This window comes from Oculina patagonica, chromosome 7 (genome assembly GCF_052425735.1).
Source record: "Oculina patagonica isolate OP01 chromosome 7, crgOcupat, whole genome shotgun sequence".
Classification (NCBI taxonomy): Eukaryota; Metazoa; Cnidaria; class Anthozoa; order Scleractinia; family Oculinidae; genus Oculina; species Oculina patagonica.
In genome coordinates, this window is record NC_135764.1 from 24211360 (window position 1) to 24235729 (window position 24370).

Genomic DNA, 24370 nt, shown 5'->3' on the forward strand with positions numbered 1-24370 from the left:
TGGTTGTGGAGATCGAGTATTACAATTTTCCCCGGGCAATTTTCTTAAAATTTGAAACACATGTATACTTTTGAGAGAGCACGCATCATCTTCAGAACAAAGGGTTCTATAACTGCGACATCTACTGGTACATTTCTTTTTTTTTTTCATAAATATTTGGCTGTTTTACTGTTCCACCGTGACAAGTATTGTAGTACCAAAATAAAAGTCAGATTTCGTGACAAATTAATGCCGGAATCACACTACTAAACAGCGTCACCAAGGTCAATAAGGTCCTTTATTGGGTATAAGGCGAAAAGAACGTACAGGTTTCTCAATGGTACTCCCTTCTAAGTTTTCTGTCTACTGGCTACACCAGTCACTCGGAAAACACACAAAAAGATGAAAGAATAAGATAAATGCACAAAAGGGGAGAACGATTCCGAATTATCCGAACTACGAGCTTGGTTCCCGAAAAACGCCAAAAGACCTTCAAAGATTTCAAAGTTGCCCAGACACTTTCGACAATTGCCGAAGATAAGTCGAGGATTTCCGAAGATCCCTCATTAAGACTTTTGAACTTACGCGTCATCGAAAACTCAGCAATAATTTTCAATAGTCTCCGTTTGGGAAACGCGAAAGGTACGGAAAGGCCGCTTCTCTTCTTCTCCTTGCGTGGCCTTCTAGCTTACGTGTTATCTCGTCAAATAACTGAAGCAACTTTAAGAAAGCTCAGATCAAAATATAAACTATATGATGCCTACATGAATACATTGATGAATACATTGAAATAATGCTTCGCTACAATTCTCGGTACAGAAGAGTTATGAGGTAATATTGCAAACATTGTTCAAAGAATGATTTCTGAATGATGAATGATTTCTTTGTGTTGCAAATCCAGTATAATTTTAACTATTATTTTCAGGCGTATCAGTCCAGTTTTACAACTTGTTTAACTTATATAGTCTTTACTTTGACCCAAACCCCATCTCTTGCCGACAAGGTAGCGCCAGCGTGAAGTTTCAGAGGTACTTGTGTGTCTGGTGATGCTACAAACTTGTACTTCATCAGGATTCGCACCAGAGTGATCTTGATCTCCATCAATGCAAACCTCATCCCGATGCAGTTTCTGGGTCCGGCACCAAATGGTAGGAACTGGAAGGCATGGCGGCTGTCTTGCGCGGGACCTCGGAATCTCTCGGGGTCAAACTTCTCCGGGTCCTCCCAGGCATCGGGGTCATGGTGGAGGGCGTATATTGGAATCATAATCTCCGTTCCAGCAGGTATATGGATTCCATTGAGGTCGTAATCTTCAGAACATTGCCGGTTGGGGAATGCACCCGGGGGACACAGTCGCTGAGACTCCTTGATGACGCAATCAAGGTATTCCATGTTCTGGACCACATCGTACAAAGGCTTCTTGGCATTGGACTCCATGGCTTCTTTGATCTCTGTCCTCAGCTTGTCTTGAACATCCGGGTTTAGAGCCAAGTAATACACGGTAAAGCTCAACGTGTTGCTTGACGTTTCGTAGCCAGCCAATAAGAAAATGATTGATTGGTGCACAATCTCGTCGTCAGAAAGTCTGCTGACCCCTTCCAACGTGGTCTCTTCGTTGGCAGTCATCATTAGATGGAGGAGGTCTTTCCGTCCCGTGAATCCCTGCTGGCGTCGCTTTTTTAGGATTTCTTCTGCGACGGCTTTTAAATAAAGTGGTTGGGAACCACGTAGATATATTAGTAACCGAAAAAATGCATCGCCAAATGGCAGTAGTAGTAATGTACTACACTCTGAGGCAAAAAATTTTTTGCCTTAGAGATTTAGTACATAACTACTATCAGCACTGGATTCCAAAAAAAAAACTGAAGCCAAATCTGAAACCAAAACTGAAGCCAAATCTGAAAAACTAAATCTGAAAAACTAAATCTGAAGCCAAAGTGAAAAACCTAAACTGAAATCAAATCTCAGAATCAACCCTAGGTCAACCCAAGGTCAAAAAATGGAAACCAAACCTTGAAGCCAAATCTATAAACTAAACCTTGATTAAATGATAAAAATAATCTTTGATTATTTTTGACAATATTTAAAAAAAAACTTCTTATACTAAAATTCGAAAATCTGTAATGGAATAATGTGCGTTTAAACAAGCCTTGATATCATAACTGAAATATCAATCTGGAAAACCAAGCGAAGCCGAGTTTTATGATGTTTTTGAAATTTATTTCAAAATCTCTTATACTCTTTTTTAAAAATCTTGCATCTTAGTGCGTTTAATTATTCCTTTTATCAAGTTGGATTCTAGTGCGTTTAAAATGAACGTCTTATATTACATTTTCAATATAATATTTTTGTATTTTTATCAGATTTTTGAACATGTTTTTATGTAGGATCATATTTGATATAATACCGAGATCAGTACAAATGTTAACTAATCTATTTGATTGTTCCTTTTCACTTAATTGTAAGAAAAGTGTATTGTCTTTAATGCAATGTTTTTCTATGATATTCATCATCTCAACGAATTTTTCTTTGATGTAATTTGATGTCATTATAATATTTATTATACATTATTTTTTATATCATTTATACAGTGCGTTTAATCTGATTTTTTGTTGTAAATGATGCTGTTATTAATATGCTTTTGTGTCAAAAGATGTCTCCATTTACCGGATAATTTATAGTTATAATTATTGCAAATGACACAAAACCATTCCTTTTTAGATGCATATAAAGTCTTGGACCTTCTTTTTGCATCCATCTTGTCTTTTTCAGTAAAATATCTTCGAACTTCAACCATTTATATATATACTTTAGAAATTTTTATATATTTTTAACCGACAGTTATGGTAAATTTTTAATGTTATATATTTCTTGTGATTCGTTATTTTTTATATATATTTATGACTTTTTTAAAATTATGGTGATTAATATTTTATAGTTCAAGGTTAAACATCTGCATTATTGTCATGGTTTCATAATATTTGGTTCAATACAATAGATTCGAATGTTCTATTGTTTATATTAACTAACCAATCATATTACAATAAACTTTTATACAAACTTTTATATAAACGTTTGTCATAAAATAAACTTTTATTCTCAGAATTGATTCAAGATGCCTAAGTCAATAAGCACGAATTTTATATATGTTGTAGATCCTTCATTGGTATCCAACTATTAAAATCATCATTATATCCTTTCCACTTCACTAAAGCTTGTTTCTTCTTATAATCCCTCCGAATGACTTTATCAATTCTGAATACGTCCTGTTTTGCTTTTAACAGTTCAGGTTCATAAAAACTTCCTTGTATGTCTTCATTATTGAGATCTTTCAATTTGTAAGTAATAGGATTAGTGTATTGTATCTTATCGATGGTAAAAATTTCTTCTGTCCAGTTTGGCGTGTACCCTTTATCGAAAATATTTCTTTTATACTTCGATATTCGAACCTTATCACCTATTTTGAATTTCGGTTTCTGTTTTGATGTTTTCATATCACCGTATAAATTGAAATATACTAAGCCTTCATTCTTTTTCCTCGATGCTTCTACGGGTGTCATTTTAATGCTTGAGTGTTTGGTATTATTATACTGTTTTAACAGCTTAGGTAGCATATCGAGGTACGTCGTATTACCTTGAGCAGTGAATTGTTTCCACATTCGGGTTTTAATTGTCCTATTCCATCGTTCGCATACGCTACTTTTCTCTTCATTTTCGGTTGAGTATAGTGTTATACCATTCTTTTCCAAAAGCTCCTTCATATTTTTATTGTAATACTCTTTCCCTTTATCAGTCCAAAGATATTGAGGTTTACGCCCCTCTTTGAATATGGTTTTGAATGCTTGAGTTACAGTTTCACCTTTTTTGTCTTTTAGAGGCACTATCCAACCATATTTACTGAAAACATCCAGTACCATGAGAAGATATCTATATCCCTTGTTCCATTTACTAAACTGTTGCATTTCGACCAAATCCGAACACCATATTTCATCAATATGGTTAACTATAACACGTCGTTTAGTAAAGTTACGTTTTATTGCTGTATGTAATTCATCAGCTAATTTTTCTTGCCATTTTTCTTCACCTGTCGTTTTTTTACGTTTTTTTTTGGCTTAACACCCAAACCCAACTTTTCCTTTGTTGCAATTGTATTACGAGCAATAGCATGACCCCATTGTCTGTCTTTCCACGGAATAGAATCGAGGGCTTTTACCATCTTTTTATCAGCTTTGTTTTTGCATTTAACCTGATCTTTTGAGGGTTTATTTGCACAGACGCTGTAATCTACATCATGTTGCATCGATACAGCATCTGTTTTACCAGTTGGTTTTTGATATATCTTAAGTATTTTACCAGTATTTGGATCCCATTTGACCTGTTTTTCAAGAGGATTCCCGGGACCGGTATATTTATGGCCGGGTATAACAAAGCCTTCTTTTGGAGCTACTTTCAGAATAGCTTTGTGGATATCAAAACCCTTACCCTTTTTATAGTAATCAACATTGTCTTTTACACCTTTGAGAGTTTGACCTGCTAAAATTCTTGCCATTGAAGCAAAGCTAGGTGATGGAGTTACAAAATTTGATGCTACATAGGCTATTTTATCAACAGTAGAAGGGCCTTTATAACGAGCAAGAGCTCCGCCACTTTGACTTTTGACAAATTTAGTTTTAGTAATACCACAAGAAATGCATTCCGATTTGAGCATTAAACGATTGTTTTTTGTTCTCACATATTTTTCAGAACCAGGAACTGAATTAGTTTGTATTTTTTCACGTACACAATACGATTTAACCATTATATATATATTGATTAGATATTAATCGCAATAATGATTAATCCATTTACCGTTTTTATATTCACTGTAATTGCATTTTGGATCGGTATTTTCGTTAGCATACGAACCTGCTGGCTTCCAAAAACTCTTTGTTTGAATACCGCTACGAGGGTTTACTATGCCTTTTACGATATCTCCCGACCAATACTTTTTAAATAAATCCTTATCACCACCAGTTATACGCATAATGAAGCTAGCAATGTCTTGGCTCTGTTGAAAACCAGGAATTTTTTCCCCGACCTTTTTGTTAATCGTTTCACCAACTCCTCGCCCCTTTTTCTCACTCACAAAACGAGTTTTAGTAATACCACAAGAAACGCATTTCGATTTGAGCATTAAACGATTGTTTTTTGTTCTCACATATTTTTCAGAACCAGGAACTGAATTAGTTTGTATTTTTTCACGTACACAATACGATTTAGTCATTGTATATATATGAGTTATATATTTCTGAAATAATGTTGAATGAATTTTTCATTCTTCATTGTGTAATATATGTCAAACACTTTCAATAAATTATAATACGAATTCCCCTTATTCATTTCGTTGAGAAAGTATAGACAAAAGTATCCGCATGTGGTTGTATTTATGCTCTGGATCTGATTGTTTTGATGTAGCAATGTTAAATTCTTCTTTTTTGCGTGATCGACTATACCTTGAAATGGAGGCATGCCAAAACTATCAAAATAATTGATTACCTTATCTTTTACATAAGTAGCAACCCAATGGCTTCCCCTCATATATGAGGGTTGAAGATTGTATATAAATAATGCTTGTTTATGGTTATGTGGTACAGTCTCGTCTCTCATTAGTACGTTTTTTATTGGTATATTCAAATATGAACACCATTTTATTAGATCAAAATTACTCATGGGAATATTCTTATGGAATTTTGGCTTGTTTACTTTTTTGGGTATTAAAATCTTTTTTTTTGGAACAATCAGACCTCCCGATTTGAGGAACCTATTATACTCATTCCATGATCCAATTATTGGAGGACTCCTATAAGATAATATCTCTTTCTTACTTGGTATTCTGATATTTCCCCCATCCTTCTTTGAAGTGTTATCAGTTGTTGATTTGTTAGTTGTTGACCTTCCTGATCTTGTTTTCGTTTTCGGAGCACTAATTCCAATCATTGGAAAACCAATTCGCGGTGCCCCATGACCGACCCTAATGACCTTTCGAATATGTGACTTTGAGATGTTTAAATCAGATCCAACACCTAACTTCTTAGCCTTATTCAATTTATTGATTTGTCGTTGAGTTAGCATTAAACTGTCATTGCCAGTCATATCTGAATTGCTTAAGCGAATAGTGATCTCACTTTTATTTTTATAAGCAGTCAAAAGCTTCCTTCGCTGTCCTTCTGACAGATTTACTTTATGAGAGTGATAAGTTGTCATTACTTGTATATATATTATATGTTATATAATTTCTTGTTTATAAAACGTATACAAAATAGAATGGTTTATACATAATATTCAATTGATTGATTTATACAATAACCAGCTCATTCCCCACCTTGTCAATGACGATTGTCTCATCATAAAGAACGATGGCATGGACGTTGAAAGGACTATCTCCCGCACTATTAGCGTTTAGTTTATATCTGAATATCAACTGCTTTGGGTCTCTAGTTACTCGCTCTGCTTGATATGATAAATCAAAAAAGATAATAGGATAGAGAGAGTTGTAATTTGCCAAGTTGAGTTGTGTACCGCTGTTGTAATCATTCTTTCTCATACCATAAGACATCAAATCATTGAAGATCCTAACTTTGGACTCACTATCATATTCGGTCTCAGGATAAAACACTCCGTTGCCGTATTCCAATCGGCATGTTGTCAAATAACTACCATTCCCACGGTCAAGATTGATATTGTAGGTATCAAATTCATAGGGATTTTCATCTGCATTGTTTGATTTAGCTCGTTGTAGATATACAAAGATAGCCTTAACATTATCAATACTGGATGATATCTGGAAGAATCCACTGCTATTCGTTGGTGCGGAAACCTCATACATTTCGCGCATATACGTCCAAGTGTTCTTTACCAAGAAGGAACTAACAAACTTATCATATAGGCTGTCCTTTGGAGTCAATTTTGGGACCCATAGAAGGAATCTATTAAGGACCACTCGTCCATCAGCTACATCATCGGCCTTTTTAAGTAATTCGGCGTCATTCTGTAACTGTATATTGAATTGGAGTTGCATTGGGAGTAACATTCGACCTTCCAGCTCTTCAAAGAAACTGTAACGATTTAGAGGTATAACAACATTGACATCATTGAGACCTGTCGTCAAAAGTCGCCTAGCCTCAAACCCTGCATTCTGATTAGCATTTGCTATCCTATGGTCGGTATCTAGATACCAAAGACTATTTTTTGCTACTGAGCGACTAAAATCGTCACTATATTCGAGGAGGTTCTTAACGAAAGTAACTTTATGGAGATTATCGGTATCATAAACGATTTTTCCTGCTGATTTAATCATCATGTGGGCAATCAATGAATGTGCTCCATTAATAACTGTGATACGATTTGCCCCCGTGGTTGCTCCATCAGCTAACATTTGCACCTGAAATTGTACCTCGAAATACGCATTATACCAATCGTAGAATGAACTTCTATCGTTAATCGTGAACTTATAGCCGTTTTTAAGTTGGTGCTGACCGTTAGCTGGGACTCGAATAACATCATCGAGTTGAAATCGAACCAACTCATATCTCTGTAAGTATTCACTTGTTCTGAAAGACATTATATTATTATGTTATATAATTTTGCAATTATGTACCAATTTTTTTAATCATTTTATTCATTTTACTCAACGCCTTCTTTTTACACCTGATCCTGATATTAATCTATTAATGATCATATCAGTACTTTCATTTTTCTGTTGGTGTCTGACAGGTGAGGCATTTACTTTCTGTAAGATTGGGGATAGTGCCTTTTGCCCTGCATTTCCCTTCCTCATATTCCTAAGCCTTTCCATTATAAGGTCTCCGGCTTTTTCTGATGCCTTTTTACCCAGTTTATCACCTGCATGAGAAATACCTGATTTTATCGCCTTCTTACCTAAGGGCTTGACAATTTTTTTAACAACAGACGACATAACACTCTTCATCGGTTTGAAAATGTTATCAACGATAATCCCTGACCCTTTGTGCTTATATACAAATTTACCAAATTTTGGATGGTAAAACCTCTTGAATTCATATGGTTTCATTATATACTATTATGTTATATTATTCTTTCCTTTTCAAAATTAATGAAAAAGACGTATCCGCTCCATTCAGGTTAATTAACCGTCTCTTCCCATCTGTTATGTATATTCGAATGCTACTTATCTGTTGCTTATTAACAGGGTTATATGTGACCCTACGAGGCTCGATTGTAAACGAATAACTCGGCTGTAGTACGCTGGTCGAAAAAGTATAAATGATATCCGACTCTTCGCCATCGACTAAAGAAGTATTGACTAGATCGCAATGTACATTTAATATATCGGTATCTTGGCTTAGATTTGGGACTCTTGGACCAATATTAACCGCATCCTTTAATACCTTTTTATCAAACCCTATAAGGTCGTTGAAATTGCTATGCGTCAAATCAAGTTGATAATTTTGAGATAAAGTGATTGTGACTCGGAATGTTGTTGAATCAAAATCAATAGAGATGGGATATATAGGGTTATCATCATCCCCCGTCTTAGTAATCTCTTTAATATATTCATCAAATTCAGAATAATTCCAAACACCTGCAGGGAAAGTTATGTCTTCAAATTTATTCCCATTATCTGAACTATATTTAATCAGCTGATTACCATATGAGGGATTTACATTAAACCATGTAAATGACATGTTAATAATACGATTGAGACCTATCATATATTGGTAATTGCTATCCAATGTTATAGGCCTGTTGAATTTAGTTGTAAAATTTTGAGGAGTGTTATTCCCTTGATTTTTAACACTATATGATGATAATACTAACTCACGATCCATATATATAATACAGTTACATAAATTAGACTTTAAAGTACAGATTATATATCTGTTTATATTGTTGTTTATTTATAGTAGACCTTTTTAAAAGTGTGTCTAATATAGCGACTCCCATATTTCGCATTTTAACTGATGTGTTTCCTGCGTTTATTGAACCGATGATCAATTCCAATTTTTTGAGAAGCTGTTTTACATCGTTAAAAAATATAACATTTCCACCTTTCTGATTTTTTCGAATACCAGAACCTTTTATCGTTTTGGCTTTACTTTCGTAATGATTTATGTAGTCATTTAATGCAACTCTTGCATTGCTTATTCTCTTATTTTTAATCTGTCTTTCCGCTTCAGATATAGTTCCCCTATTATATTCTTTAGTAACATTCGCCTTGAAACCTTTCAATTGTCTCCGTTTATATTTGGCTTTCTCTAAAATCTTATTAAGATAGTTCTTGGTTTTTTTTGGTGTCATTTCAGGCTGATCTAATTTCATTTGCACTACATCATAATCGTCGATACCAACGTCTTCTAGTATTTCACTTACTTCATCATCAGCATCTAAAGCATAATCAATTTCATCCTCATCGTATTCAGGAGGTAATTCATCTTCATATTCAGGAAAATATTGGGGATCAACAAAAATCTCCTTATTTCCTTCTAAAAGATCTTTTAAAGATTCTTCATATGTTGGTGGTTTCGGTACAATCTGTTTTTCATTTTGTGGCATTACAGGCTCATCAAATAAATTATCTACGTCCATATCCTCAAAAGGATCAACTTCAGGATAGTAATCTGGAGCTTCCATTTCACCTCTCATCCCCTTTTTGACACGATTTTTGGGTACTTTTGCTATCTGCAAATTACTTTTAATTACATCATCTAATTTACTTGTCACTGGTTTGAATACCTTCGAAAATGACTGTTGGCTTGTCTGCTGACCAATATTATTTTGTGTGATTGCATTTTTAACATAATTGATTTTATCGCCCAAATCAGATTTACTCTTTGCAAGCTCTTTCCATCTAAGTAAACTCATTTTATTTTATATTATTACGTTACATAAAAAATGAAAATTGAATATAAAAATCAACATTTAACATAGCGTTTAACACCTTGATGTACACCGTGTTGAACACCTTGTTGAACTGAAAATAATATACCCATATAATATAATGAGAATACCGAATTATGACACTGAAGACGATATGGCCTCAAACTTTAGACAACTATACGATTTCATGCCAAATCAATGTTTCCGGATGCTGATTTCATCACCATCAGGCGGAGGTAAATCAAACCTTTTACTTGATATGATATATCGGCTATTGTTTTATGATAAAATATATTTGTATGGGAAAAATCTTCAACAATCAAAATATCAACATCTTTTCAATACCTTTGAACCCCTTAATCAAGAGGCTGGTTATTCTGTTATTGAAGCAAGTAATGATAAAATAATACCGCTTGATAAAATATCAGATGAAGGACAAAAACTAGTCATCTTTGACGATTATCTCAATACGGGATCAAAAAATGATAGCGAAATACGCAACTATTTTACAAATTCAAGAAATAAAAATTGCAGTTGCATTTATTTATCTCAAAGCTATTATAATACCGATAAAACAATCAGATTAAATTGTACTCATCACTGTATTTTCGAATTCCCATCTAATAATGAACAAGGAATGATTTGCAGAGAACTTGGAATCAGTAAAAACGACTATCTCAAAGCAACTGCAGACCCATTTAGCTTTTTATATATTGATAAGCCACGAAAATTCGTAACTAAGAATTTCAATGAAAAAATATAATATAATATAACTGATTGATATAATATGAGTTACTCAAACGGTTTATTACAATCAAATAACACTAATATTACGCCAATTAAAGGCCCTCGAGGTGAAAAGGGTGACCCAGGAGTCGGCTTTGATGTTACGCCTGAAGGTAATTTCAATTTGAACAAAAAGAGAGTAATAGGGCTAAAAACGCCTGATGACGTTGCGATCGATGATTCAATTGAAAATTATTCAAGGGATCTCGAGACGGCCGTAAATAAACGATATCTTAACCAATTCTTCCTTAAAAAGAACAGAAATGAAACAGTGTTTGATTGTGCCGGCCTTTCATTGCAAAATACCGAAGTGTATTATCCAACTTTATATAACGATCGATCTGTACCAAACGTAGGCTATGTTAGTGTTGAGGATAACAAAGTAAGGACTGAAATTGATACCAAACTTGCTACTAAGGCTGACAAATCGTACACCGATACTACATATTTAACGAAGAAATCAGGAGGTGTCTTAGCTCAAAGCCTTCAAAACAAAGCAGACAAATCGTACGTTGATAACAGTTTTTTAAAGAAGGTCGTAGGACGCGTTTTGACTCAAAAAATTCTAAGCAAGCTTGATATTCACGGTAGTAACATGATGCAGGCAAATCTCCATATGGGTGGGTATAATATAACCCATCTAAAATTCCCAACCAATGATACAGACGCTGTAAACAAAAAATATATGCTTGATCATGTTGATAGCAGTCATATAACTTCCGTTGGCCAAGAAAACACGTTTGCCCATATAATGGCCGATAGTATCAATCAATTAAGCGAGGAAGATGATATAAAGTTAGGCAGTTTAATCGATCATCCGAATTCATACCATAAGATCAATACGAAAGTTGTAGACAGTAAGCTGGTACTTGACAAAAACAAAGGATACTACTCAAGCAGATTAGGTATCAATGTATATAGTTTACCAATCAATCGATACACAATGGTTTTCGAGCTATTTTTTCCAGCTGAAATAGATCATGATAGTCTAGATATCGATATTGTATCATCAATCGACAACATCGACAAATCAACTACGCGAGTTTATGATGGATATAGTCGAACAATAGCACAAATTAATAAATATCAGCAACATCCTAATAATTATCTCTATGTTGATATCGTTTTAAAGATGAAATCAGGGAACGCATATGTCCCAAAATTACAAACATATATCGTGATTTATGGAATAAAAGGTTATCAGAGTAACGTTGATCCTAGGATATACGATCAGCTATATTATGTTGAAAATGATAGAATAGCTTTCAATGCATCGATTGATATGAAAACAAAGGCTATTTATGGTATTAAACCAGCTACTACTAATGACCAAGCTGTTAATTTTGAACAGTTAAAAAATTTTCGGGACAATTTGAAGTCTGATCTTGAATTAAAAATGGATAAGAAAAGAAACATCAGCTATTACCATAAAATTTTCGAGTATTTTTATGATCTAACGGATCCATATGAATTCATCATGTCAGATAGTAACGGTGCTGTAGTGTCTGGATTAAATGGCAATCTTGTCTTTAATCCCACAAAATTGTTAGAAGATTTTGATCCAAAAAACGGCTTTATGAGTGGTTTTGAAATTAATTTAAATGAAAATATCACTGAATCCAATGACTGGACTATATATATGGCATTTAAATATGACTATAAGCCCAGTGATAATAAAAGGATTAAAATTGAATTTATCGAGGGTGATAGTTTTAGTTTTCCGTGGGTTAAAGTGGAGCATAATAAGCTATTCATCGATTATGATCTAGATTCATATACAGAGCAAATAAGAGGAACATATTTTGATAAATATTTGAATCTCTGGTATACTAAAATAGGAAATCAATTTAGAATCGCTGTTTGCAATAATGCTATGAGTATTGATCAAACATTGTCTGGGTTTAATATCAATGTATCCAACATTAAAATCAGTTCAGATTACTATGTACAAAGAATCGCTTTTAGTAAAACTGCATATCCGATAAATGGTAGAGAGTACCATAAAATCCAATTTTTAGATAAAACAAAGGCTGTATTCTTCCAATAAATTATCTAACTCCAACGATTTTATCTAATTAAATTATATGAAAACAGTGAAATTGGTTAGCAATATTATTGATTCTATTGAGAGATTAATTCAAAACATAAGGAAGCTGTATTACACAATAAAGAACAAGCGCAATGGTAAAATAACAAAATAATAAAGCAAAAAAATCATATATAACTAATATATATGACTAAACATCGAAAATGCATATTTACATGGAACCATATATCAAGCGAACTTACTGAAGACCAAATTATAGAGTTGAAAGCTTATTATCAAACATATCATCGAAAATGTTGGGCTTATAAGCAGGCTGTTAAACGTTTCAAAAAATGGAAGTTATTAGGGAATTCATTGTCTATCATATTTGCATCAAGCGGATTCGCCTCCTCTATAGCGACTGGTGGCATTGCTTTGATCACAATATCAACAATTTCATTATTGATTCAGGCTTTGATGATACATAAGAATCTCGAACTAAAAATTCATAACTCCATATATGCTTACCAAAGCTATCAACACCTTTTGAACTCTATTAAAGGCGCTATGAGAAGTGGCAATTATAATCCGTCTAGCATCCTAAATACAATGAAAAGCATTGACGACTACATATGCGATACCGGTCCAATAATCGATCGATATCTGCTCAAGTATGATGATAAATTTACCGAATAATCCGTGCGATCTGGGACGATTTTAATGCTAAAATCTCACCCCAATACCGATCATTAAAAGCTCGCGTTTTTTTTGATTCAGTAACACAGATGAAATTGTATGGTATACCGAGCATTTTAAACAACTGTCTTATAATATATTTCGTTGAGATCATCCTCTTTCTTCTTTTATTTATAGATGGAAGAATAGTATCGATCTCATGAAACACTTTGTAAATCTTATCGCGATGATTATGAGACAATTGAACTCCATTTTTAATACATAAATCGTTTAAAACATTCTCAATATGGTATTTACGATGATAGATGCTTTTACGCCATATTTTGTGTCTGTTCTCGTAAAAATCAAAATACTCATTGTAATAAATAGAACCATGAACCAAACCGCAATTAATACAAACATTTATACCGTTTTGATTTGACATATCCTGCTTACTACAACATGGTTCAGCATCCTTGTTACCTTCTATCAATAGTTGATCGCAGAAAGGGCATATAGATTCTTTTAAAATTTTTAATTCATCGTGGATTTCAGAATTACAAAGCATTATATATATATAACACACATAACTTCACGGCACAGCTGTTTTTGGCAGTAAATTTTATAATAAACTTTTTGAGTAAAAAAATCGTTTCCATTTTGGTTTCCATTTTGGTTTCCATTTTGGTTTCCATTTTGGTTTTGTTTCCATTTTGGTTTCCATTTTGGTTTCCATTTTGGTTCCATTTTGGTTTCCATTTTGGTTTCCATTTTGGTTCCATTTTGGTTTCCATTTTGGTTTCCATTTTGGTTCCATTTTGGTTTCCATTTTGGTTCCATTTTGGTTTCCATTTTGGTTCCATTTTGGTTTCCATTTTGGTTTGTTGGGCAGTAAATTTCAGAATAAACTTTTTGGGTAAATTTTACTTGAAAGGTTTATAATAAAAAGAATTCTTACTTGCCGTAATATGATTGCTTGAGGGAAATCATACGACTTCTCATAACCTTGGACTGTTACCCATAGAACATTCAAGAAGCATTTTAAATATTAATCATGTCACTAACAGTGGGATACGCATCTGAATTTCCATATTTAATTATATATTGGTAGACAGTATATAATTAAATTTGTTATCTGTTGACTGTTTATCTAGTACATATTTTATCATGAATTACACAAGGTGATATGACAATTTGGGCAAATAATATGGAATATATGTTTTACATTTTTTTTAGATAAATGCTCTTTTTTATTGACAAGCTCTAGATTGTCTAACCTGACATCTGTTTTATCATTATTAATGAAATTAAGCATCATATCAGCAGAAATAAGACCATAAAAACATTCGTATATAAAATCAGATAATTTAATAGTATTATAACCAACCTGCTTATGTACACGGACCTTAATCATAGGCTCTCTAGATTTTCCCAAGTGTGATACTAATGATTTGTTATTTACGATATTAATTACATGCCCATCTTTAGTGCTTGCATATAGGCTAAAAATAGGATGCAACATATAAATTTTATCACCGATTGCAATTTCGCTCATATCTTAACTATATATATATAAAACAAAATACTATATTTTTAAGTCATAATTAAACTATACAAAAATAAACGCACTAAAAACTACTTAAGAAAATAAATATATAGTATATAATAAATGGGAAGAAATAAAAAATATGATAATGAAGAAGACAGACAAAACGCTATTAAGGAAAGCAAGACCAGATATATGCTAAACAAATCATGGATATGTGATGCATGTCAACATGACTACACGCTCGCTGGAAAGCACTCTCACATGAGGACCAAGAAGCATATTAAAAATACTGTTATCAAGGCTATTGAAGACCAATACAACATAATACCAGCTGAAAACATAGAAAGCAATATTATATAATTATATATTGTATAGCACAGTATATATGAATTGCTGTTATCTGTTGCCTTAGGTGACCAAAAATATATTTATTTCTGGTTATCTTTTAAACGCACCAAAAAAATCTCAAAAATAATTTTTACTATAAAAGGACTTAAAGAAATGCTAATTCTATATAGTACACAAAAAATGACACAAAAAAATATCTCAACCAATATTAATATGGACGAATCTGATCTCAACAATCTATCTAAAACCGAGCTTATAAAACTCATTTTATCACTAAAAGCCGAACCAAAAGCACACGAGCACAAAAAGGTCGAGCATAAAGCACACGAGCCCCAGAAGCCAAATAAAAGCCCCATCCCCTCGCGTAAAATACCAAAAAAGAAGACATACCAATCTCATTCAAACACTCCTAAACCAATAACAAAAACCCATAATACTCTTAAACAACTATCAAAAAGTTACCTGAGTGATGCAAAGGCACTAGGCTATACATGGATAGATCTTGTAAAAAACTCAACAAGGAAAAAAGTAATCAATAAAATTCAAAAATATAAGACCGATAAGACCTTAAACAGGACACTCAATGAATTTAATTTCGATGACAGTATTTTTGATTCAACATCCAATGACCAACCTCTATTCAAAATAACGGAAATCGGAAATACAGCGAATAAAAAATTCAATGCTTATACCAATGAATTCAAAATAAATGTACGAAAAAATTTCATAAACAATAAAAATGATGTTTTCAGTGTATTTGAAAAAATGGTTGAAATGACAATAAAGAAAAGGCAGTTAAAAGGTAATGATAGATTCAGATTAGTAATTTCAAATGATGAATTAGATCATCCTATCTCAACAAAATTGTTAAAAGTTTCTGATTTCAAGTTAAATCAACTTTCAGATGTAATCAATACGTTGGAGTATAAAGAAATAGATTTAGAAAATTGCAAAATAATCATTCAATCTGTCAAAATACCGGCAGGCAAAGGTCGGTTATATTTATCTAAGCAAACTGTGAATAGGAAACAGTGTATTATCACAATCAAAAATGATGACACAATATGTTTAGCAAGGGGGATTGTTACAGCTTTTTCTAATTTACACCCTGAGAATTACACTACAACTCAGTTGAAAGATGGCTTTAATAAATCACGGAAACTACAAGAAATTCAAGCCAAAGAACTTCATAATAATGCAAATGTTGAAATTAACGAGTATGGCAATACTTTAGAAGATGTAAATATCTTTGCATCGTATTTAGATATTGAGATTAACATTATCGATTCTGAGCAGTTTAATGAAATCATATATACAGCTAATAATGGTAAAATTGACAAAATTTATTTATACAAAACACGGAATCATTTTGATGTCATAAAATCAATGACAGCTTTTCTAAATGTAGCATATTACTGTCATAGTTGCAAAAAAGCTTACACGAGACGTGATAAACACAAATGCCCCCAAAAATGTCTATCTTGTTTCAAATATTTTCCAGATGGAAATAAATGTAATGGTAAAGACGTTACATGTAATCAATGCAATCGTGTTTTTCATGGTAATACTTGCTTCAAAAACCATACTAGTAACCGATCGAAAAAAGATAGTGATGATTCAGTATGTAGCAGTGTAGCAAAATGTTTAAAATGCAATCAAATCATACTAAAACCATATATTAAAATACATAAATGCGGTTTCAAAATGTGTAATAATTGTAATAAATATTGTGAAAGCAAACATGAATGTTTCATGAAAAAGATAAAAGTTATGGGTGGAAATTGCATCAAAAATAGCAAAAAACCATGCCGATTAAATAAAAACATTCTCAAAAAAGATTATTGCTACTCATGTAAAACGTATAATGAAAAATATTTATTTTTTGATTTCAAATGTACCCAAAACACTGGAATACACGAAGTCAATTTAGCTATCTGTCATGATTTCGATGGTAATGAATTAATCTTCAATGATATTAATAGTTTTTGTAATAAAATCGTCAATGAAAAGTATAAAGGATATACACTTTTGGCTCATAATAGCAAAGGGTATGACAGTCATTTTATACTAAAATGGTGTATAGATAATGGTTTCAAACCTTATTGTATTTACAATGGTGCAAAAATTATGATGATGGAAATTTCACAATTAAGAATCAAAATAATCGACAGCTTAAATTTCATTCAACAATCGTTATCATCGTTTCCTAAAACGTTTGGTTTAAACGAGTTGAAAAAAGGATATTTTCCACATTATTTCAACAAAGTTTGTAATCAAAAGTATATAGGAGAGATGCCTTCCAAAAAACATTATGGCTATAATCAAATGAAAACAGAAGATAGACAGAAATTTTTACAATGGTATGACGATCGTGTTAATGAAAATTATGTTTTCGATTTTAAAAAAGAGATAGTTGAATACTGTCGTTCGGATGTTGATATATTAAGAAGGTGTATGTTAAAATTCAGACAAGATTTCATGATCCAAGAAAATATCGATCCACTAAAATACATCACAATTGCTGGGGTGTGCATGGCTATTTACAGAGGTAATTATATGCCAAAAGATACTATAGCTGTGGTTGATAATGTTGTTCAAACAGAAAACCATAGTGCAGTCAGTATTGCATGGCTTGATTACATAAGCAAGAAAAATAATATTAAGATCCAGCATGCTTTGGCAGGAGGTGAAAAACTCATCAATAACAAATTAAAAGTTGATGGTTTTTGTAAGGAAACAAATACTGTTTATGAATTTCAAGGTTGTTTCTGGCATGGTTGTCCAGATTGTTACAAACCTGATGTTATCAATAATAAGAATCAATGCGATATGGGCACTTTGTATAATAAAACACAAGCTAAAAATAACAAAATAACATCTGCTGGTTACAATCTTATTGAAATGTGGCAATGTAAATTAAAAAATGATAAATGTTTCCAAAAATATTATAAAAATGATTGGAATAGAGAAGTGATTGCCCCACTAAACCCGAGAGATGCTTTCTATGGTGGACGAACAAATGCTGTAAAACTGCTGTATAAATTCAAAGAAGGTGAATGTGGTAAATATGTTGATTTTTGTTCCCTGTATCCATCAGTTCAGTTCTACAAAAAATATCCCATAGGTCATCCTGAAAAAATTATATCGCCAGAAAAATACGATAAGAAATGGTATGGATTCATAAAATGCAAAATTTTACCCCCAAGAGAATTATACCATCCTGTTTTACCTCAGAGAATCAAATGTGAAAAGGCTGAAAAGCTAATGTTCCCTCTGTGTATATCATGTGCTAAATCAAAACAACAAGAAAGATGCCAACATAGTGAAAATGAACGAGCATTTGTAGGCACATGGACAACAAATGAGGTCAATAAGGCCATTGAAAAAGGCTATAAAATTATAAAAATATATGAGGTTTGGCATTTTGAGAAGTCATCCGATGATCTATTCAAAGGTTATATAAAAAAATTTCTGAAGTTAAAACTCGAATCAACAAAATATAATTTTAAAAATGACAAAGAAGAAATGATGTTCAGAAATAAAGTCAAAAATAAATTAGACATTGAATTAGGTGAATTACATGAAAATTCAGGTCTACGAGCTATTGCAAAAATGTGCTTGAACTCACTTTGGGGTAAATTTGGACAACGAAATAACATGAATCAATGTAAATACGTAACTGATATAAATGAATTTTACCAAGTAGTTCTAGATGACACAATAGATAATTTAAACATGAATTTCATAAATGAAGAAATGGTGCAAATGAGCTACACTTACAAAGATCAGTTTGTTGATAACAGCTATAATACGAATATATACATTGCATGTTTCACGACCAGCAGTGCACGGTTAATGTTGTATGAAAAACTTGACTATTTAGATAAACAGGTGTTATATTTTGATACCGATAGTATTGTGTATATTGAATCCCAGAATGGTAAGACAATAGAAACAGGCGATATGCTAGGCGATTTAACAGATGAGTTAGACGGTGATGTTATAAATAATACATTCGTTTCTGGAGGTCCAAAGAATTACAGTTTCACATATGGAAATAATAAACAGAAATGTGTTATCAAAGGTTTCAGGTTAAACCATGAAAATTCCCAGATACTGAATCACGCAAATATGATTAAAATTGTAAAGAACGAAATCAAAGAACTCACATTAGTAAATGAAAATAAAATAACCAGACAGAATAAACAAATTGTAAACAAATATGAAGAAAAGGTATACACCTTCGGATATGACAAGCGCGCAATAAAATACATATCGGATAGCTGTATAGAAACATATCCTTATGGATATTAAAGACAAACTCATCTGTTTATCCTAGGTTATGATCTTAGGTTTTGATTTTCATTATGTCAACGAGGTTTGTTTTAAACGCACTAAGATGCAAGATTTTTAAAAAAGAGTATAAGAGATTCATGAAAAAACGCATAAAAATAAAAACATACACTATATATATAGATAAATGACCAACATGAAAATAAACATGGAAAATTTAAAGAAAATATGTTTCAAAGCAGATACATTCAAAAATATGTCTGATGACGCAATAAACACACTGAAGTATATCGTAACATTAAAAGAATTATCAAAACTCGGAGATTTGGTATATGAAAATCTAGACACTTTAGTATATTTAGAAAAAAAACTAAAACAAGATGGACATTGCAAGCCATTAACAAAATTATTAAATGAAGAAAATGAAACAAGCAAATACCTATGTAACATTTACAATGATTTAAACAGTGTATTATCCGACCTTGAAAAAGAAAAAATAAATTCAAAAATAACAAAAATCATAATCGTTTTAGAAGATAATTCACAACAGATATTCAGTACAAGAGATTTACCATGATAATAAAAACAGCATAAAACTCGGCTTCGCTTGGTTTTCCAGATTGATATTTCAGTTATGATATCAAGGCTTGTTTAAACGCACATTATTCCATTACAGATTTTCGAATTTTAGTATAAGAAGTTTTTTTTTAAATATTGTCAAAAATAATCAAAGATTATTTTTATCATTTAATCAAGGTTTAGTTTATAGATTTGGCTTCAAGGTTTGGTTTCCATTTTTTGACCTTGGGTTGACCTAGGGTTGATTCTGAGATTTGATTTCAGTTTAGGTTTTTCACTTTGGCTTCAGATTTAGTTTTTCAGATTTAGTTTTTCAGATTTGGCTTCAGTTTTGGTTTCAGATTTGGCTTCAGTTTTTGGAATCCAGTGCTGATAGTAGTTATGTACTAAATCTCTAAGGCAAAAAATTTTTTGCCTCAGAGTGTAGTACATTACTACTGGCAGTCGGGCTATCTGTGTGACGATAAACGGGATATGAAACAATGCCTTCGCTTTCTCTAGCATATCTGTGTTTTCTCCCATCTGAACGTTCGTGTCCACACCAGAAGCCGTGGCTAAAATCACTTCAAGCGTTAGCTTGCTGAACCAGTCCAGCATATCCACACTTTGATCTGTAAAAAGATAAATGTAGCACAGGTCTTAGTACATTTAAAACAGTGAACAAACAGTGAACAAAACAAACAGACAGTGAACAAAACGAACAAACAAACAGTGAACAAAACGATACACATTATATGTATCTGTTACATATATACGTGACATATATATTCAGATGTGTTTCACAAGGGTGCAGTTACTTGTAGAGACAATGTCACGGAGATTTTTCTGCTTTCCAGTAAAAAGTACTAAAATTGGCGAAGTACTCTCGCCCGTACACGAAATGCGTCTAGAACATCAAGATGAAGACATGAAGTAAATTGTTGTTGAAGGAAGTGGGGAGCCGTTATTAGTTTCTAGCTGTTTTTCCAGGTCACAAGGCAGAACTTGAAAAAGTCAGCCTAACTTTTTTTTCAGTTCAGATCTAAAGTTCCTGATGGTATCACAAAAATATCCCTTTTTTATAGCTTCCGTTACTGGCATAGTGGTTTTTAACAAAACTGGACCACTACTTATAGGTTTCCATACGTCTTTAGGCTCTTGAGTTTTTGAAGTGAAGCTCGTGAAAGTGTCCCTTTAAGGATATGTGTCGTATATGTCACACACATGTGACAGTTGTAAAATTCATTTATAATTCAAAAGGAATATTAATGGATCCAATGGAAAGGCACCGTGACTATTCAGGTTACGACACATGAATGTGCCGTCAATCCCATTATAACACAGCACGCGTGGTGTCCCTATCTAATTCCTATTGTGCCACCATGGTATATAAAAGAATTGGGTCATGCTTTTTAGCTGTGCGTATATCGAGAGAGTTGCTCTCGTCTACACCTCGAGCAACTCTAACGCATCTCTCGTGCACTCCAAACTTCCCGCGTGAACTTTGTTCGATTATCCTTAAAATGATTGTCTTTATAGCTATGTAATACGAGGTTGTAAAAAATAGGAATGGAAAATACAGTCTATTATAGTACAAGACTGGTTAGTAATGTAGGGTAAACAAAATATTTCAAGTAATGCAATGTGTACGTTAGGTATCGTAGAGTGATTTTGCGTTTGAGAACTAAAAAAAGTCTTCTGATCGAATTTGAAAGGCTAGGAAAATATATTGGGAGAGATACTCACCCGAATCAGCAATTTTCGCAAGTTTGCCCATCAGCGCGTCACACGACTTCTCGATCAACGGCACCATCAACTTCATCTTTCCCGCGCTGAACGTGGGCGTCAGTGTGTTACGGATTCGCTTCCAGGTTTCGTCCCGTGCATTCAACACGTTCTTTTCAAATCCCGACGTTACTAATCGAACCAAATCGAACGTTCGATTAATCGAACTTACTCGAACTGAATTGAACTGTAATCACGCGATTAGGTTCGATTAAGTTCGGTAATCGAACAGAATCGAACTCTCACAAAAAATTTTGAGTAATCGAACTAAATCGAACGTTCGATTAAGTTCGATTAGGCTCGATTAAGTTCGACTGGGTTCGATTTAAAAATCATGGAAAATGGATGTTGATTAAAAAACAACGGTCGTAAAATTCACGGTCTAATTACATTTGGCTGCAAATGGCGGTATGTTCCCAATAAACGGGTGTGAATACGAGTGTCACAGGCGCGGTTGTTTAGCCCAGAACAACGAATAAATAAACAGAAAGGAAATTGATGTCAATTTTATTACTGTTTGTCGCTTATTTCTTCACATTCTTTCAACGTGTTTTGTACTCCAATTTGATTCAAGGCTCTCGATAGGTTTCTGGCTTTAGTTCTCGTCATCTGCACTTGGACCTTGAGTGGAACATTTATTCCCCCGCCAACCCGCCAGCGTCCTCTGGGATCGTCAAATGGTTGTCCAGTAACCACACTAAAAATTTAAAATGTACGGGATTAAAACAGTGATTAACTCTAGGATTAACTTTGGGGAGCGAGTGAGCGGCAAGGTCGCTAGAAACAATCGGCAAAGTGAAAGAAGGCGAGTCTTCGCAGTAATCTCCCACGCGTGCTTTCCGACGAAATCGCCAGCTACGCAGACTACTTGGGACTCCATAGGTTGATAACATGAAATAGAACTAGAGTGAAGGAGGATTTATTTTCTATTGTCTGTTGAACTTTGCGTTTCGGGTTTTTTTGCCGAAAGTCCATAAATAAAAAATTTATTCATTTATTACTGTTACTTAGACAGACTGTTCAATTATCTGGTTGTATGAGGGTGAATTTAAGATTTGTCTTTTGTGTTCGATTAAGTTCGATTTGGTTCGATTAGTTCGGAAATCGAACGGAATCGAACTCTCTCACACAAAGTTTTGGGTTCGATTCTGTTCGATTATCGAACTAATCGAACCGAATCGTTCGATTAAGTTCGATTCAGTTCGATCAAGTTCGATTACCGAACTGTTCGATTAGTAACGTCGGGTTCAAATATAGGTCTGGATTGCGGATTGAAACGATTGCGAAAGTTTGGAAAATCTTTGATCATTATCTGCTTTAACAACTCCGGATCCGCAACGACGAGCGAAGGTCTACCACCCAGACAGAGGGCATAAACTTTGCCGTACTTCTTCAGGTAGTCGAGATGCATGAGATGCATTCCATCATATTTCCTTGCTTCAAGAAAGTTTCCTAGGAATGGGACAGGTTTGGGACCAGGGACGTTGAGTTTCTTGAGGTCTGCAAAGCCACGCGTTCCATACCAGTAGAGAAACAACAATACGAGGAGTAAAAGCGACGCGATGGCAGCAGGATGAGCGAGGGATTCCAAAGGCAGCATCTGCTGTAGTGTCTCCATCATCGTTATTCTTCAACTCTTAAAAATCAGAAGCGAGCCTGTAGTGATGAGAAATGGGTGGTTTTTTAAGATTAGCTTAAAAAAACAAAAACGCCTCTTGTTTACCCGGCAAGAAAATGCCAAACGATCTCCGCACAACCCACCTCTTTGTAATTCGGTTATTTACTGCCCAAAAGGTCTGATTACAAATACAGCTTATCTATATATCGCTGAACTGAACAGTTCCTAACTTGCAAAAACAGATGCACGGACGTAATAAGCACAATGTTTTTCACCTACTAGGATATTGCGAAATGAAAAATGCAAATTAGGTGTAATGTTAGCGTGACGTCTTGTCGAACTTTGCAATGTTTGAGATGTTTGCGTTATGTAATCCTATACTATTATCCTTGCTCTGTTGCCCTCCTGTTTATTTCACGCGGCTAGGTCACGCAATTTTTTTAGACCCTCCTGCCTCCTTTATGTTGACATTGAAGATGTATTTATTGTTCATCGTGGTGTAAGATAGGAAAGATGAACGATGAGGTCGGTTGCTTACGTGTCGCTATTTGTAGCAATGAAATAAACGTTTATCTTTCCTCCTTTATTATGATCTTCGTTCTTTTTAGTCTTTAAACAAAGATATCTCTTGGTTATGATTAGGGTTCAATGGCTGGAGCGCATCATTTAAAACAAAAAAAGATTTGAAAAATGGTTCAGCAAAAACGTTGAAAAACGTTCCACTGCACTAAAGCTTACCCTTTGGGAATGTGAGCTTCAAAAAAGATGCGTTATTACCGTACAAAATCAGCGAGTCTTAAAATCTATCGTTAGGAGGCAAGTTCTTTAAGCCAAAGAAGCGCATTCAGGTTTTTAACTT

At 33.5% G+C, this 24370-nt stretch overlaps 1 protein-coding gene across 1 annotated transcript; it reads right to left on the reverse strand.

Annotated features, from left to right (window-relative positions):
- Positions 1 to 271: 271 nt before the first annotated feature.
- LOC144660325 (cytochrome P450 3A24-like) lies at positions 272 to 22009 on the reverse strand. Its single transcript, XM_078520936.1, has 3 exons — positions 21855 to 22009; positions 20568 to 20740; positions 272 to 1743 (listed from the first exon to the last, which is right to left on the reverse strand). Exons 1-3 carry the CDS (start codon positions 21928 to 21930, stop codon positions 937 to 939), a joined length of 1056 nt encoding a protein of 351 aa, XP_078377062.1. The 5' UTR covers positions 21931 to 22009; the 3' UTR covers positions 272 to 936.
- Between the last annotated feature and the right edge of the window lie 2361 nt (positions 22010 to 24370).